General features: G+C 36.7%; 1 protein-coding gene across 2 annotated transcripts; it reads right to left on the bottom strand.

Annotated features, from left to right (window-relative positions):
- Window positions 1–6,421: 6,421 nt before the first annotated feature.
- pdp1 (pyruvate dehydrogenase phosphatase catalytic subunit 1) lies at window positions 6,422–11,630 on the bottom strand. Of its 2 annotated transcripts, none has more exons than XM_058747920.1 (2): window positions 11,523–11,630; window positions 6,422–9,966 (listed from the first exon to the last, which is right to left on the bottom strand). In XM_058747920.1, exon 2 carries the CDS (start codon window positions 9,943–9,945, stop codon window positions 8,410–8,412), a length of 1,536 nt encoding a protein of 511 aa, XP_058603903.1. In that variant the 5' UTR covers window positions 9,946–9,966; window positions 11,523–11,630; the 3' UTR covers window positions 6,422–8,409. The 2 variants fall into 2 exon arrangements, with proteins under 2 accessions (XP_058603903.1, XP_058603904.1); XM_058747921.1 differs by lacking the exon at window positions 11,523–11,630 and adding an exon at window positions 10,919–11,232.
- Window positions 11,631–13,982: the final 2,352 nt, after the last annotated feature.

Below are 13,982 nucleotides of genomic sequence, written 5' to 3'. Positions count from 1 at the left end.
TTTGTAATGAGTAAAGACTTGTTCATTGCTTCTTACATACATTCTTACAATATAATTGTATGTCTTGTGTTTCTATAAAGTTTTATCATAGATTGCAGATCTTGAAAGAGGCAGATGTTACTGTCAAGAAGAGAATATGACATATCAGAGACAAATCAAACAAACCTAAAACTCCTAATGCCTAAAACTCACTCTCATAAATTCTCAGTCTGTATCACTAGTCTGTGTTTCATATTCTTCAGTCTCTAAGCAACGTTCCATAACAAACACACAAAAACAAGAGGAGAGTGCACTGACTAAGAAAGTTTGAGTGGGGGGTCTGTAGAGCGTGTCATGGGTAATAGTAAAAAACATGGTTATACCTTTTGTTTGATATTAGCCAGATCTCATCCGATGGGGGTTCGATGTCCATTTTTGGACATTTGCTATTTGTCTTCTTGCACCCTGATGTCAAGGGTGTCAATTAGTTGTGTGTTTACATTGTCAATTGGGGAACTGAGAAAACACAGCGTGATAAAATGTAAAAATATATTATTATTTTTTTGCTTTAGAAACTCAAATCAGTTTTTAATGTCCACGTATAATGAGCGGGATAACGCAACGTTAACATAACGTTACAGTCAGCGTGTCCGCAAACGGTAACTTACTTAACGATTAACAGTGACTGACAGTGAAATTCAGTTTCAATTTACAATAACAGCACAATTCAATTTAATATATAACTTTACTTCTTTTATATGCTTACAGCACAACTAATTTATAGACTCTTTATTCCTTCACTGGAACTAAAGAGAAAAAGTTGATCAGATGGATTGACAGATGAGCCCATCACTGAAAAATAGACGGATGGATGAATGGGTGAGTGGTAGATGTCTGTCTAGTTACCCTGGTCTTTTTTGTCTAGCCATCTGATCATTCCTCAACCTCTGACTCCCACACAACGTGTGTTGTCATGGTAACAGCCAAAATCATAGAAACAGGAACATGGGAGCTGATTCCTTACCACATGCGTGCATCTTTTAGGCAGTTTAGACCCTCTGCCAAAACATGAACCAAACAAACTGTTATGAGATGCAGAGCCAAACTGAGAATACATTAAAATCATAACAATGTCAACTGACTCGTCCATCTGTAGCCCAGCACTAACACACCAGTAATACAGAGCAGCCCATCCGCACATGTTCATCCAGAGGCTTACAGAGCACTCAATGTGCAGCAAGAACACGTTTCCTTCATCTGCTTAGAGCAATACAACCATCTATGGGCGCTCTGCAATTAATGGAGGTATCAAATTAATATAGGCCCCAGAGTATTTTAATGAAATATTTTCCTCTGCAAGAGAATAGGGGAGTCTGGTAAGTCTAAAAAGAAACTAATGAAAGCGAGTGCACTGCTGTTTTAAACAAATTTCTGAAAGTGAATACTAGTCTGAATAGCAATAGTACTGCCAAAGGTCATCTCCAGTGGGGTCCGACATATCATTTAAACCTGGAAATTAGCACAAAGTTTTTAAAGGATTTTGAAAAATCGAAATCAAAGAACGAACATGATGTAAAATCGAATATTTAGGATTAATTAAATAAAAGGTATTTATTGCATTGATACTAACAAGAGAGCTAATTTTTGTCTGCTCACAAACAGCTAAAAAAAATGCAGAAATAAGAAAAATGTAATATATATACAGTGCTGCTTGAAAGTTTGTGAACCCTTTAGAATTTCCTATATTTCTGCATCAGATTTTCATATAAGTCCTGAAAGTAGACAAAAAGAACTGAATCAAACAAGTGAGAAAAAAATATTTTCTTTGTCATTTATTTAATGAGAAAAATAATCCAGTGTTTCATATCTGTGCGTTGCAAAACTATGTAACTGAAGGTAAAGTGTATTGTAAATGCTGATCAGTCCTGTACAATAACATGTAGGCGTTTTAACCCATTCTTTAGTGCAGAACCATTTAAACTCTGTGATGTTGGTGGGTTTCCTCCTATGAACTGCTTGCTTAGGTCCTTCCACAACATTTTAATTGGAGTAAGGTCTGGACTTTCTTCTTTAACCATTCTTTCACAAGTTCACACTTACATATAATAAACAGAATAAAGTTTATGCGTATTTGGCATGCTGTCCGAGGGGAGGGCTCCGAGCTCGGAATTTTGGCCCGAACCCAGAGTACCCCCCTACAGGTTAGGACAGGAATAGTTGTTAGTGCGGAGAAGGGGTGGCGGAGGGATGCTGCAAAACTGCCAATGAACAGAGGTAAGTCTGCTGTGTATATATATATATACACATGCTTATCTTGTTAACTGGGTTGATTACTGATTGTTCTCCTCTCGTGTTAATTAGGTTAATTATCTGAACGTGCTCCTCCCAAACTTTGTTAATAAAACATCATTTGGTAGAATGACTTGTGTGCTTGGGGTTGTTGTCTTGCTGCATGACCCATGTTCTCTTGAGACTCTGATCTTAAACAGATGTCACGTACAGGTCACGTACTGATCATTGCACTGACTGAAAACACCTCTGCACAGATTCATATACTTTTGCCATTCACAGATATGCAATATTGGATCATTTTCCTGAATAAATAAATGACAAAGAAAATATTTTTGTCACATTTGTTTGATTGGGTTGTCTTTGTCTACCTTCAGGACTTGTGCAAAAATCTGATTATGTTTTGGGTCATATTTATGCAGAAATATAGAAAATTCTAAAGTGTTCACAAACTTCCCAGCAGCGCTGTATATGCATATATATATATATATATATATATATATATATATATATATATGTATATATATTACATATCACTAATAAAAAAGAACATTTGTTACAATATTATCTGAGAATGTAATTTATTTATTTATTGCACGAGACAAACCTTGCATAATTTACACAATGGAAAAGGCAAGCAGATTGTTGCCAATGTGTAAAAAAGCTATGTTTATATGAGCTACATTTTCATTTATTTAATAAACAGTTTCAGTTTTAACTCTTATAATGATAAAGCAACAAAACAAAATATAACCATTCTTACTATATCTGCCAAAGGTCATTTTGGATTCACCTAATCCTTTAACTGTCTTGTGTTGTAAAGATAACATTTATTATGTGCAGTTGCTAAGTCCTCTGTAACATTTACTTGGGATCTGTTCTCCAACAGTTGTAGAGATAACATTAATAATATAAAAAAGTTACCCACATGCCAACAGCTACAGCCAATCAGTTTAATCACACATCTTAACTGTTAAATTAATTATAGAGAATTATAGAGGGAATGATTAGCATATGGATTATGATCATCAGTTGAATGTGTAGTCTACTAATTATGGCTGAAGCATCTTTGAACTTAGAACTATTACAATGAAGTGATAACCTATCCAGAAGAAGACCAGAGTATGTAGGCACCACGTACAGTATGATCTAAAATTTGTACCTTGACTATATACTTTTAGATTCTCCTGTTTAAACTCTATGATGGATGCATAAAGGATGTAGATAAAGAAGAAATGCAATTGACGATTGGTTTGGTTTGGAGTACATTTGAGACATGTGTACAGTTGAAACACCTTAAATAACTTGGTTACACAAGAACCCCGAGCCGTGATTTTTGATCCACACATGTGTATTAGTGTTCTCTTCGATCGTGGGAAATTTGAAATGTCTGCGTCTTTCCACTCCGAAGATATCGGCAAGATTTTCATTTCACCATGTCCCTTCCACAATGAATAGCTTATTATTCTTTTATGACTGTTAAATTCAACATATATCTTTGCAAACGTTACTCTGTGCTCTAAAAATAGACATATTTCATGATATTGTGCCATGCAATGTCTTTTCATAATCTAGAGAAATGTGCGAGCATGTCAATGGGGTATACATGGTTGAGACACAGTGTATCAACTGTACCCGGATTGGTCTCCTATTGCTTCACATGCTGTTTAGTTGTACAGTGTTATGATAATAGGATAAAAGTCACATTTACACATATGCTATGCAAATTCTGTTAAAAAATTATATTTGTGATATTTCAACTGTCTATTATTAATGGACATATTTTCTATCATGAATGTTAAAAGGATTACATAGCATTTTAAGAAATATACAAGGTGGTAAAGTGGGTACAGTTGAGACACCCTTTATAGGTTGCTATGTACTGTATACAGTAACAGTTCAATCATAGAAAATAAAATGCATACAGAAGCTGTGTGTGTTTGTATTACCTACATTATGGGGACCAAATGTCCCCACAAGTATAGTAATACCAGTAAATTCTACCCTTATGGGGATATTTTTTAGGTCCCCATGATGAAACAAGCTTAAACTACTTATGGCTATTATCAATTTATGATATTTTAGTACACAAGCAAAATAAATATCATGTGAAAAATCACTTCATTTCAGCATCTAGTTTTTGTGTAGTGATGAAAAAGCAGAAAGTGTGTCTACTGTACTCAGTCTACCGTACTATTTTCTCTTTCAATATAGTCTACACCAGTTAACTGATAAACAACAGAAACAGAACTGTGATGTGGAAAATATCAGTGCATTTAAATAGCTAAATGTCCAATCTAAATGACCAGTTTTGATTGACAGAATGAGTCAGAGGAACGATGATTTTTCTGGCTGTTGAGTGGAGGAGGATCTGGTGTGGGAATGAATCATCATGCTTACAGTAAAAACACTCTCACTCCAGTCAATCTGGACACTATCCTGAAAAAAAACAAAAACAAAAAAAACAGTGAATAAATATTAAATAATATAAAATCTGCTGTTACAGCTGTACTAACTGCAAAAATTAAATAACACCCAGAAAAATCAGATCGCCTATTTGACCAGCCTTAACATTCTATAGGTGAGGACGTGCACGAACCTATTTCATGGCATAACCTATTGGATTTTGTTCAAAGTCCTTTATACAGTTTCTGGTTTGTTGTGCTGCAGATAAACCCAATATTTACTTATACAGTAAAATAAGCAAGACCTCAACTATCCACGTAGACCAGTCAATCCTCATATGTAAAGATAATTAACACACACCTTAGGCAGTATATATCACATGCATTATGTTACAGATATAAAAAGTTTATTATTGTCTTTCAAGCTGTAGTGTGTTTCATGTGTAAATTTCGAGTGGTTTTGATATTTTATAGCCGTACCAGCCATTTCCGTTTGTTGACTATTAGCGCCCCCAGGTGGAGAATTAGATTATATGCAAATAGCACAATTAAAACCTCGCTTCTTTTCATAATCAGAACCAGAACCAGCTTCATTCGCCAAGTGTGCGCAAACACACGAGGAATTTGTTGTGGTTTTTAAGAAGCTCTTGGTACATACATGCATACATAACTGACATGAGAACAGAATTATTTAAATAAGACTTAATAATGTGTATGAATCTGGAACAGAAGATTTATGTACAAATTTGTGCATTTTGCTCTATATATACAGCTGTATAGAAAATATGCATATGTATGTAGATAGTACTTGAGAGAGAGGCAATAATTAGAGATGGAGAATGAATTACAGAACACAGGTAATAATTCCTGTTTACTTTTTGGGGGGCCAAGGGCCTCTTGGTGGATGAAGAAATGGAGCAGCGACCCCCTGCAAGATATTGTAAAACAGTGGGTATTGCATATTAGGTCTTGTCTAAATAAACGTATATAGTACCATATTAATACACCACTATTTAAAAGTTTGGGGTCAGTTTTTTTATTCATTAAGGCTGCAATAAATTGGTCAAAAGTTACAACAGACCTTATTATTTTTTACAAAAGATGTATCTTAATCTAAATAAATGCTTTTCACAAAAATGTTTTCAACATTGTTAATAAGATACGTTTCTTGCGCAGCATATTAGAATGATTTCTGAAGAATCATGTGACACTGAAGACTGGAGAAATGGCTGCCAAAACTTCAGTAGTCTTTCAAAAACATTCATCCAGACCCCAAACGTTTAAATGGTATTGTCAGAATAATTAACAACCTGGCTGTGGGCATTTGGCAAGAACATTACACTTGTAAGTCAGGCCCATAGGCCACATAACAACCTTTACTTTGAAACTGCAGATATGCATGTCCTGAACCCTTGACATTTAAAGTTTCAGAATTGCCATGTCATGATAGAGGCTTATGATAGACTGACCTACTTACAGTTTGCCAAATCAGAGACTGTGTTCTGACACCATGATGATTTGACCCCTGTCCCTGAGCCAACAGCTCTGTTTGGGCTGCATTCCAAACACACATGAAGTTCAGTTATTCTTACAAAATAAATGTGCATTCCTAGAATGAAATGTAGCTTCTGGCAACAAAGTCACCTTGATCGGTTTAGCTCTGCTAGACTGGATTGCTCAGTTTAGAAACTTAGAAAACCTTACTACGCGTGCATTCATTTCAACAAAATACAAAAATTGGACAATACTTACTTGGTTACATTTTTATTAAAACATCTGAAATATAAAAGGCAAGAGTACTTGCAGAAGTCATGCCCATGCACCAGCACATTGTAATATTGTTAAATACATTTGACATGCTGCAAAATATACTAAACATTTCAAACTTAACAAGCTGCAGCATACATTTACTTCAAGTATAAAGCAGTCTATATTTACACTTCAGCAAGCCTATAACTTTAATAAAGTATTACATTAATTGACTATCATTCAAAACATTTCATGTGGTAATCAGTGTTCTTGTGCAAGAGCTGAGAACATAATGAAAACAGGCAAGAAAAGCACAATCACAGAGTTGTGGATTTAACCTTGTTCAATAACCCTCGGACCAAAAAAAATTACATTGAACTCAAATTCTAATCTCTACCTTGTGGCCAGTAATCACCTGAAAAATGTTGTGACACCTGGAAAAATACTTAGAAACCAAATCAAAAAACCCTTCAGGTTCACATTTCCCCATTGTAGTGTAAACAATAAGTGAGAGCACATCTGGTTTGCTGTGTCATTAACCCGTTTCCTTAAATACCTTTCAGAAATTCAGCACACATCCACACATCAGGAACCCAAACAGGAATTTCAGCAATGGCCAGCAGCATTATAAATAAAAGATCACTGTCAGAAGGGACTGAGGTAAGAGAGATAAGTAACAGAGAATATTTTGTGTGCAGTAGCAGTTCGGTCTCAAATTACAATTTTACATGTTAAAAGTGTCAGTTAAGGAACAGTATGTAACTTCTGCCTTACTGCAAACCATCAAATGCTCAACTTCTGATTCCATGTACAGGTAAAATAAAATAACGCAGACCTCTTTATCAGGACTTTTACACTACTGAGAAGATCATTTTGGTTGTGCAAACCATGTTTTGATGACACTTGAACTCCAAGATGTGCTTCATGAAAAACTGTACCTACTAAAGCATGCTGTACAAAAAAAAAAAAGAACTTGGATATAATAAAGATTATTAGTATTCAAATAAAGATAGAATACAGACTGCAAAAAAAAAAAAAAAAAAAAAAGTAAAACTCTGAAAAACACACTGCTGCTTTCATGTCCCTGGATAATTAGTGGCATTAGCAACTTGTTTGGTTCTTTAGAACCTACTTAAAACATTAAATAGATAGCCAACTCAAAAATGAAAATTCTCTGATCATTTACTCACCCCTATGTTGTTCTAAACCTGCATGTAGGACACAAAAAAGGCATTATTAGTAACTGTAAAATGAAAGCCAGAGGGGTCCAAAATAAGACTGATTTTCAGTCACTGGGACATTTTTCAAAATATCTTGTTTTTGACCACAAAATCATACAGGTTTAGAATTACAAGAGCGCGAGTAAATAACAGAATTTACACTTTTGGGTAAATTGTCCTTCTCATTCAACATAGTTACAGAGCACTCCAACTTAAAAGTACATATCTGGATCTGTTTTGCTTTCTATCCTCATTCTTTCTCACTCAACATTTTAAATGACCTTTGCTTTACTTTCCTTTTTCATTCATTCAAAAATTAAAACCACACAACATAAAAGCAAATTTTGGCACAAAACAAGCACTATATAAAGTCTCTCCTCAGTGCAAAATCTGCTGAACCTACATTAGTACATTTCCAGTCTTGATTTTTGGTTTTGTGTTTGTGCATTTTGAGGGTTTAATAGTGTTTGTAAGTCTGCTGTGATTTTAGCATAATCTTTTCTGTTTGGCTTAATTCCACATATCGCCTAACACTGGGAATCAACACCGCTCACCTATTGAATATTAGAATTCATTTCAAAGGCAGCTGCCATAAAGATGTGAAAATAAAAATGAACATAAATATACACTCAGAGTAATACATTCCACTGGTATAGGTAACATTTTGCTGTGCTGATATTACTGAAAATGTTGTGATGAGATTGTGCGTAAGATTAGAATTGATGATGTATGTAACAGAGCATGTGAAAGAAAGAGTGTGTCCGCTTCTACTGTCCGCCAATGACGTGTGGGTTAAACTGCACTATAATGATTGTGATATCATCCCTATACATGCGGGCTAATTCCTCTGGCAAGCTTAACGTCTTTGACAACCTCTCATGGTCCACCATTCCAAACTCATTACTCCCCACCGCGTGCCGAATCAGGTGCGTAGCCGCATTCTGGTCCTCGAAGGTGGAAGAGATGCGAGCCTTCCTCTCCTGCAACAATCCCTGCATCTGACCTAAGGTCACCTTATAGCCGCCAACGCTGACTGGCTGCTGCTGGTGCACTCCAGTGAGATGTTCACCCACAATCCTCACCACCTCCTGCCTGTGTAGCGTTTCCCACAGCCCGTCTGAACCCAGCACCAGGAAACGATCCTGTGGACGAAGGCGGTGTCGAGTCACCTCTGGTTCTGCCGTGAGGTAGGGTGGTGTGTGATAGTTGGGTGGGATGAACTTGGCGTGCTCATTCTCATGGAGCTGGTCTGGTCCGGACTCAAGAACACGGCGCTGCAGGTCAATGCTCCACTTGAATTTAACATCTCCAAAGGCGCGAAACGGCATGAGTAACGCCAACAGGCGATCCTGCTTCACCACACTCTTGGCCTCAGAAAGCGGGTGCTCGGACCGCACGCGCTTCATCTCGGATTCATTCTGCGCATTGTGGTCGTTGCTGAGCGTAAGGGCAGAAAAAGAGCCATCAGGTTCTTGTACGCCCAGGACTGCACGGCAATCTCCAGTGTTGGCAATATGCAGATCGTTACCATCAATGTGTGCAACACACGCAGTAGCGCCTGAGAATGCAACACGGAGCACCCAGTAGTGCAAGAACGCATTCGGGTCGCCAACCTGCGCTTCAAGGGATATGTCATTGTCCAACCTTTTAAAAGCAGTCACAAGAGCTTCAGCAACATCTGGTTGCTCCCCAGGAACGCTCAGGTCCAGCAGTTCCTGCCAGTATGTGCGCAAGCTGGAAAAGTAGAGCCGTGAGGCTTCCTTGCTGAAGTAGTCGTTGGGATGCTTGTGCCACTGCAGTATCGGGTGAAGAGGTCGCCCAGTCTCCAATGCATTCTCCAGCTCCATCAGCGTCTCATGTGGCAATAATGAGACGGCAATGTAATAGAAGAGGCGCTCAGTGAGTGCCTGAGCACACGCGCAGCCTGCATGGCCATCAAATACACCATAAAGCATGCCACGGGTCTGCAAGCATGTTGCTGCACTTCGGCGATCCTCAATGGGTGCATTTGCCGGTAGTTGGTTGCTGTCAAAGCCCATGACTGAACTGAGGTTCTTGCCATCAAACTCAGGAACTTTGAAGCTGTACTCATTAGCTTTTAGAATGCTGTTAACCTGAGGTGGGGTCAAGTAGTAGGTGTGCCATGCAGGTGAGGTCCTGTATCCCCGCACCTGGTGCCGGCATCTTTGTTCAAAGCTGTGTGACTGGCTGCAGTTTTGGCATGTTATGGCTGGTGCCAGGATCCGACCAAACCTCCTGCCACGGATGACCCTGAACACCTGGGAGGTAGCAGCCATGATCATTTGACCTTACCCTCAAAGGACCTGCAGGAAAAGCATAGCTCAATTAGAAAGATTAAACAAAACTCATATTTCACAGCTGTCTAGGTTTCAAACAGAGCTATACAAGTAAATCAGTAGTCAGGTTTACAATTTTGACACCATGATTATCAAGTTCTCGAGTCTTGATGTAAAAGTAACTTCAAGTGACTGTAGATTATACATTTTAAATCATCAGAAGACAAGGATAAGGTCAAGGCATGTAAAAGCCATTCCATTCAGGATGGGAGAGTGTCCCAAGGCTATTTATAGTTCCATGCTGCCACATTCTTGGCATTGGACACATTGAGTGTCCCACTGGCCTATTACTGTCCCCTGTAACATTTACCCATTACATAAAGCAAAACTGCTGCAACCCAGTGAACATTGCAATTATACCCTGCCCTTCAGGTCGGTCCCATTTTTAAAGGAATTTCTGTCAGTGATTATCTTTGCCCAACCCAAATTGTCTTTTGGCATCTGTCGTCATCTTATAGAGATCTAAAGTTGTTGTTCTTATTTTCTTCTGCTAAGTAAATATAATTTGCTATATTATTTATTATATTTTTGTATAAAATATATGATATTTTATCCAGTGGAAACTGATCAGCAATGTACTGTTGTAATTATTACTTATTTAGGTGAACAATTACTACTACTACTACTTTTAAATCTTACTTTTGTTGTTACTGAAACGTTCGAAAACGACATTTCAAATGTGTTAACTTTTTTACGTTTTAAATAATATTTACTTTTTTACGTTTTGTTTTGACTTGAGGTTCCCCACTGGGTTGACACCCATTACAAAAAAATTAACACCCTTTTGCAAACACACTGAGAAAATTAAAATTTACTACATTTTTTTAAATAAACAAATTTAGTTGACTGACTTTCAACATTTTTTTTCTTTTTATTTTTTATTAAATGTAGCTACAATAAATTGTTTGCAACCACTTACCTTAAAAAAATTGAGTATAATGTTTTTCAGTGCAGTACTCGCAAATTAAGATTTCCGCCAGAATGGATACGAGGGTTAAAATTAAAGCGCAGTAACGTTACTCTAAAAACAGCTCACGGCTTCACGCGCTCTGATACATGCAGTTCAAATGAAGGAGCTAACATACTACCAGGCGGGTTACTTGAAACATGCCAAATAACCACTATATCAGAACGATTTTAAGTTATAATTTCACAACAAAACGACAGTTGCAAAAAAAAGGGAAAAGCTCAGTTGAGTAACGTACTACGCCCCGTCCACATCACCCAGCATATACTCGCTACTAAGTTGCCATATTGTTTACATTTGGGCTTGGCAACATCATTTAGTAGATATCATCGCAGAGAAATGTAATCGGATAAATGTCCCTGTATTTCAAGAGGGAAAAAAAGTGATTCAGATAGCACACGGTTTGGACTGCAAACCCCCTGCTTTACTGCGTGACTGTACCGTGGACAAATATCTAACGCTAATGCATCTACAATACGCTGTATCATTGCACACTATCGTCGTACGAACTGCACGCGCAACCCATTACAGCCAAACAAAAGAGAAATATTCTTACCTGAGGATATTAGTGGGCGACTGAGTTTGCGGTCGATGTTTGATAAAGCTACATTAGTTCATAAACGCTCGCCCCGCCCCACATCCTGCGAGCCTAGTTCGCCTCCACTCCCACCGGACACGATGATTGGTCCACTTACATAGCTGCTACGTCATCAGAGGTGTCGCTCAGCTTAACCTTTCCTTTTCCGGTAGGTAGAATTATATGGAACGACAAAGTTGCCAAAATAATAAATAAATACAAAAGAAATGTATTAAAAAAACAAAAACAAATAAATGCATAAATAAGTCTGCAAAGAAATGCATAAAGAAATCTACAAAATAAATAAATAAATATAGTATTTCTACTTATATTTTTATATTTATGCTTATACTACATGGGCCTTTGAATGCTTGTATCTGATTGGCTGACGAACGTTCTAAGGTGTGCAATTATTTTCAGGGAAATGCATGGCGAACGTAGTTCCACTTTTTCACACAGGGCCATGTGGGTTTGGATTTTGTTTTCCCTTCATAATAAAAAACTTCATTTAAAAACTGCATGTTGTGTTTACTTGTGTTATCTTTGATTAATATTTAAATTTGTTTGATGATCTGAAACATTAAAGTGTGACAAACATGCAAAAAAATAAAAAATCACGAAGGGGGCCAACATTTTTTCACACCACTGTATATCATCTGATCGATGTCTTGAGGTGTGGCAACTGTAGTATAAGCAGAATAGGTGACTTCGGTCCGTTGAATTATTAGAAAAATTATTTTTCTAATATTATTTATTTATTATTTTTCTAATAATTCAATGGACCGTCGTCAATTATTCCTTACATAATTGTATTTTCCACATTTATTTATTTTCACATTTATTTATTTCTACATTTCTTTGTCCATATAGTAATGGGGATGTATTTTATTTCAGATATTATTTTCAAATAATAAATTAAAAATAAATATAAAAAATAAATATGTGGGGAAAAATACAGTCATACATAAATAAGGAACTATAAGTAGTAATACCCATTATTTATTTATTTATTATTTTGGCAGCTTTGGCATTCCATACAGCAGCAACAAACACAAAATGTACATAAATAAAAACTTTTTTTTTTTTTTTTTTTGTGATTTTCATGTGAATATGCTTATGTCATACACATGGAAATCCTAACCGCTAAAGTGCTTCTTTATTACAGCGTGTGCTATTCTTGCATTGGAACACTAGATTTTACTTAAAGTATTTAGTTTCACGTCAGGAAATGCTTAAATGCACAAATAAAAAAGAGTGTTTGTGAGTCTAATGATAGGTAAACCTAATCTGCCCTCAAAAGCTCAATATTTCAGCAGTCCACCCGTTAGAAATCCCAGCAGGAAGTGACAGACAAAATCGAAAAGGCATCAAACCGAGCAATGCAGAACTGAGGACAACATCTCAAAAAAGGATTTCGAAAAGGAATTGAGGAAGATTATTTTTTTTGTATTAGAATATTGAGAATGCCGAGAATTTACTGGTGTAAAAACAGCCTCTGTGGAAGATTCCTGTTCTTCTGTCATGTAGTCACAGTATCTGTAAAGAGTGTCTTCAGCAGTTCTGGAAAACCAAGAAAGTTCGGCAGATCTCTGGAGAAGATCCTCAAGAGGTGAACCTCTTTGTAATCTGGTAATCTGTAAAATTTGTGTGAGTCATTCACAGTAGAAAGTGCTTCAGGGTCTGAGGAGGTCTGAAGTCTCCACAATGAGAAACTCAAACTCTTGTGCTTGGACGATTAACAGTGTGTGTTGTGTGCAGAGATTCAGAAAAAAAAAGTGGAATTGCTTCATTTTACAAGGTAAGTGTATTATTACAAATTTGGGTAACACTTTACAATAAGGGTACATGAATAATCACGTACTGCCTAAATTAATTCTCAATTCATCACATACTAATGATTATTAAAGGAGTTAACTAATTAGGAACTAACAAAGAGCTATCCTTAACTACGACTTTTAATACTTTCATAATTTGAGCATTTGACATCTTCAGCTTTGTCATAAACATTGAGTGACAAAGGATTAGTTGATCCTCCTCATCAAGTGTCGAAAATATTAAATACACTAATGACTGATCTTGTCTGTTTTATGTTCTTCTCTTTCCCTTTAAACTCACCCTATTGTGACTTATACATGGATTAATAAAAAATAAAAACCCAAAACCCACAAAGAACATTTGTAGAACAATTGCTAAAGAAATGCTCAAACTGGAAGGAGTTCACTGTCCATCCAGACATAGCCGTGATGATCCTGTACCTCCGCTCTCTGTCTTCTTGAAAATCCACACAGCATCTCTTAACTGGGCTTTACTTGAGAGGGCCCAATCATAATTAATAAACTGTTAACTACTTATTAATTATGCAATAACACTCACTGTGTTAGTGCATGTGTGTTTGATAGAAAGTATAACATAAATCATGAGTTGAGTTCAGTAAGTAGT

This window comes from Onychostoma macrolepis, chromosome 16, assembly GCF_012432095.1.
Source record: "Onychostoma macrolepis isolate SWU-2019 chromosome 16, ASM1243209v1, whole genome shotgun sequence".
Taxonomy (NCBI): Eukaryota; Metazoa; Chordata; class Actinopteri; order Cypriniformes; family Cyprinidae; genus Onychostoma; species Onychostoma macrolepis.
The sequence above is the reverse complement of the archived record's forward strand: the minus strand, read 5'-3'. Positions and strand labels throughout refer to the sequence as shown.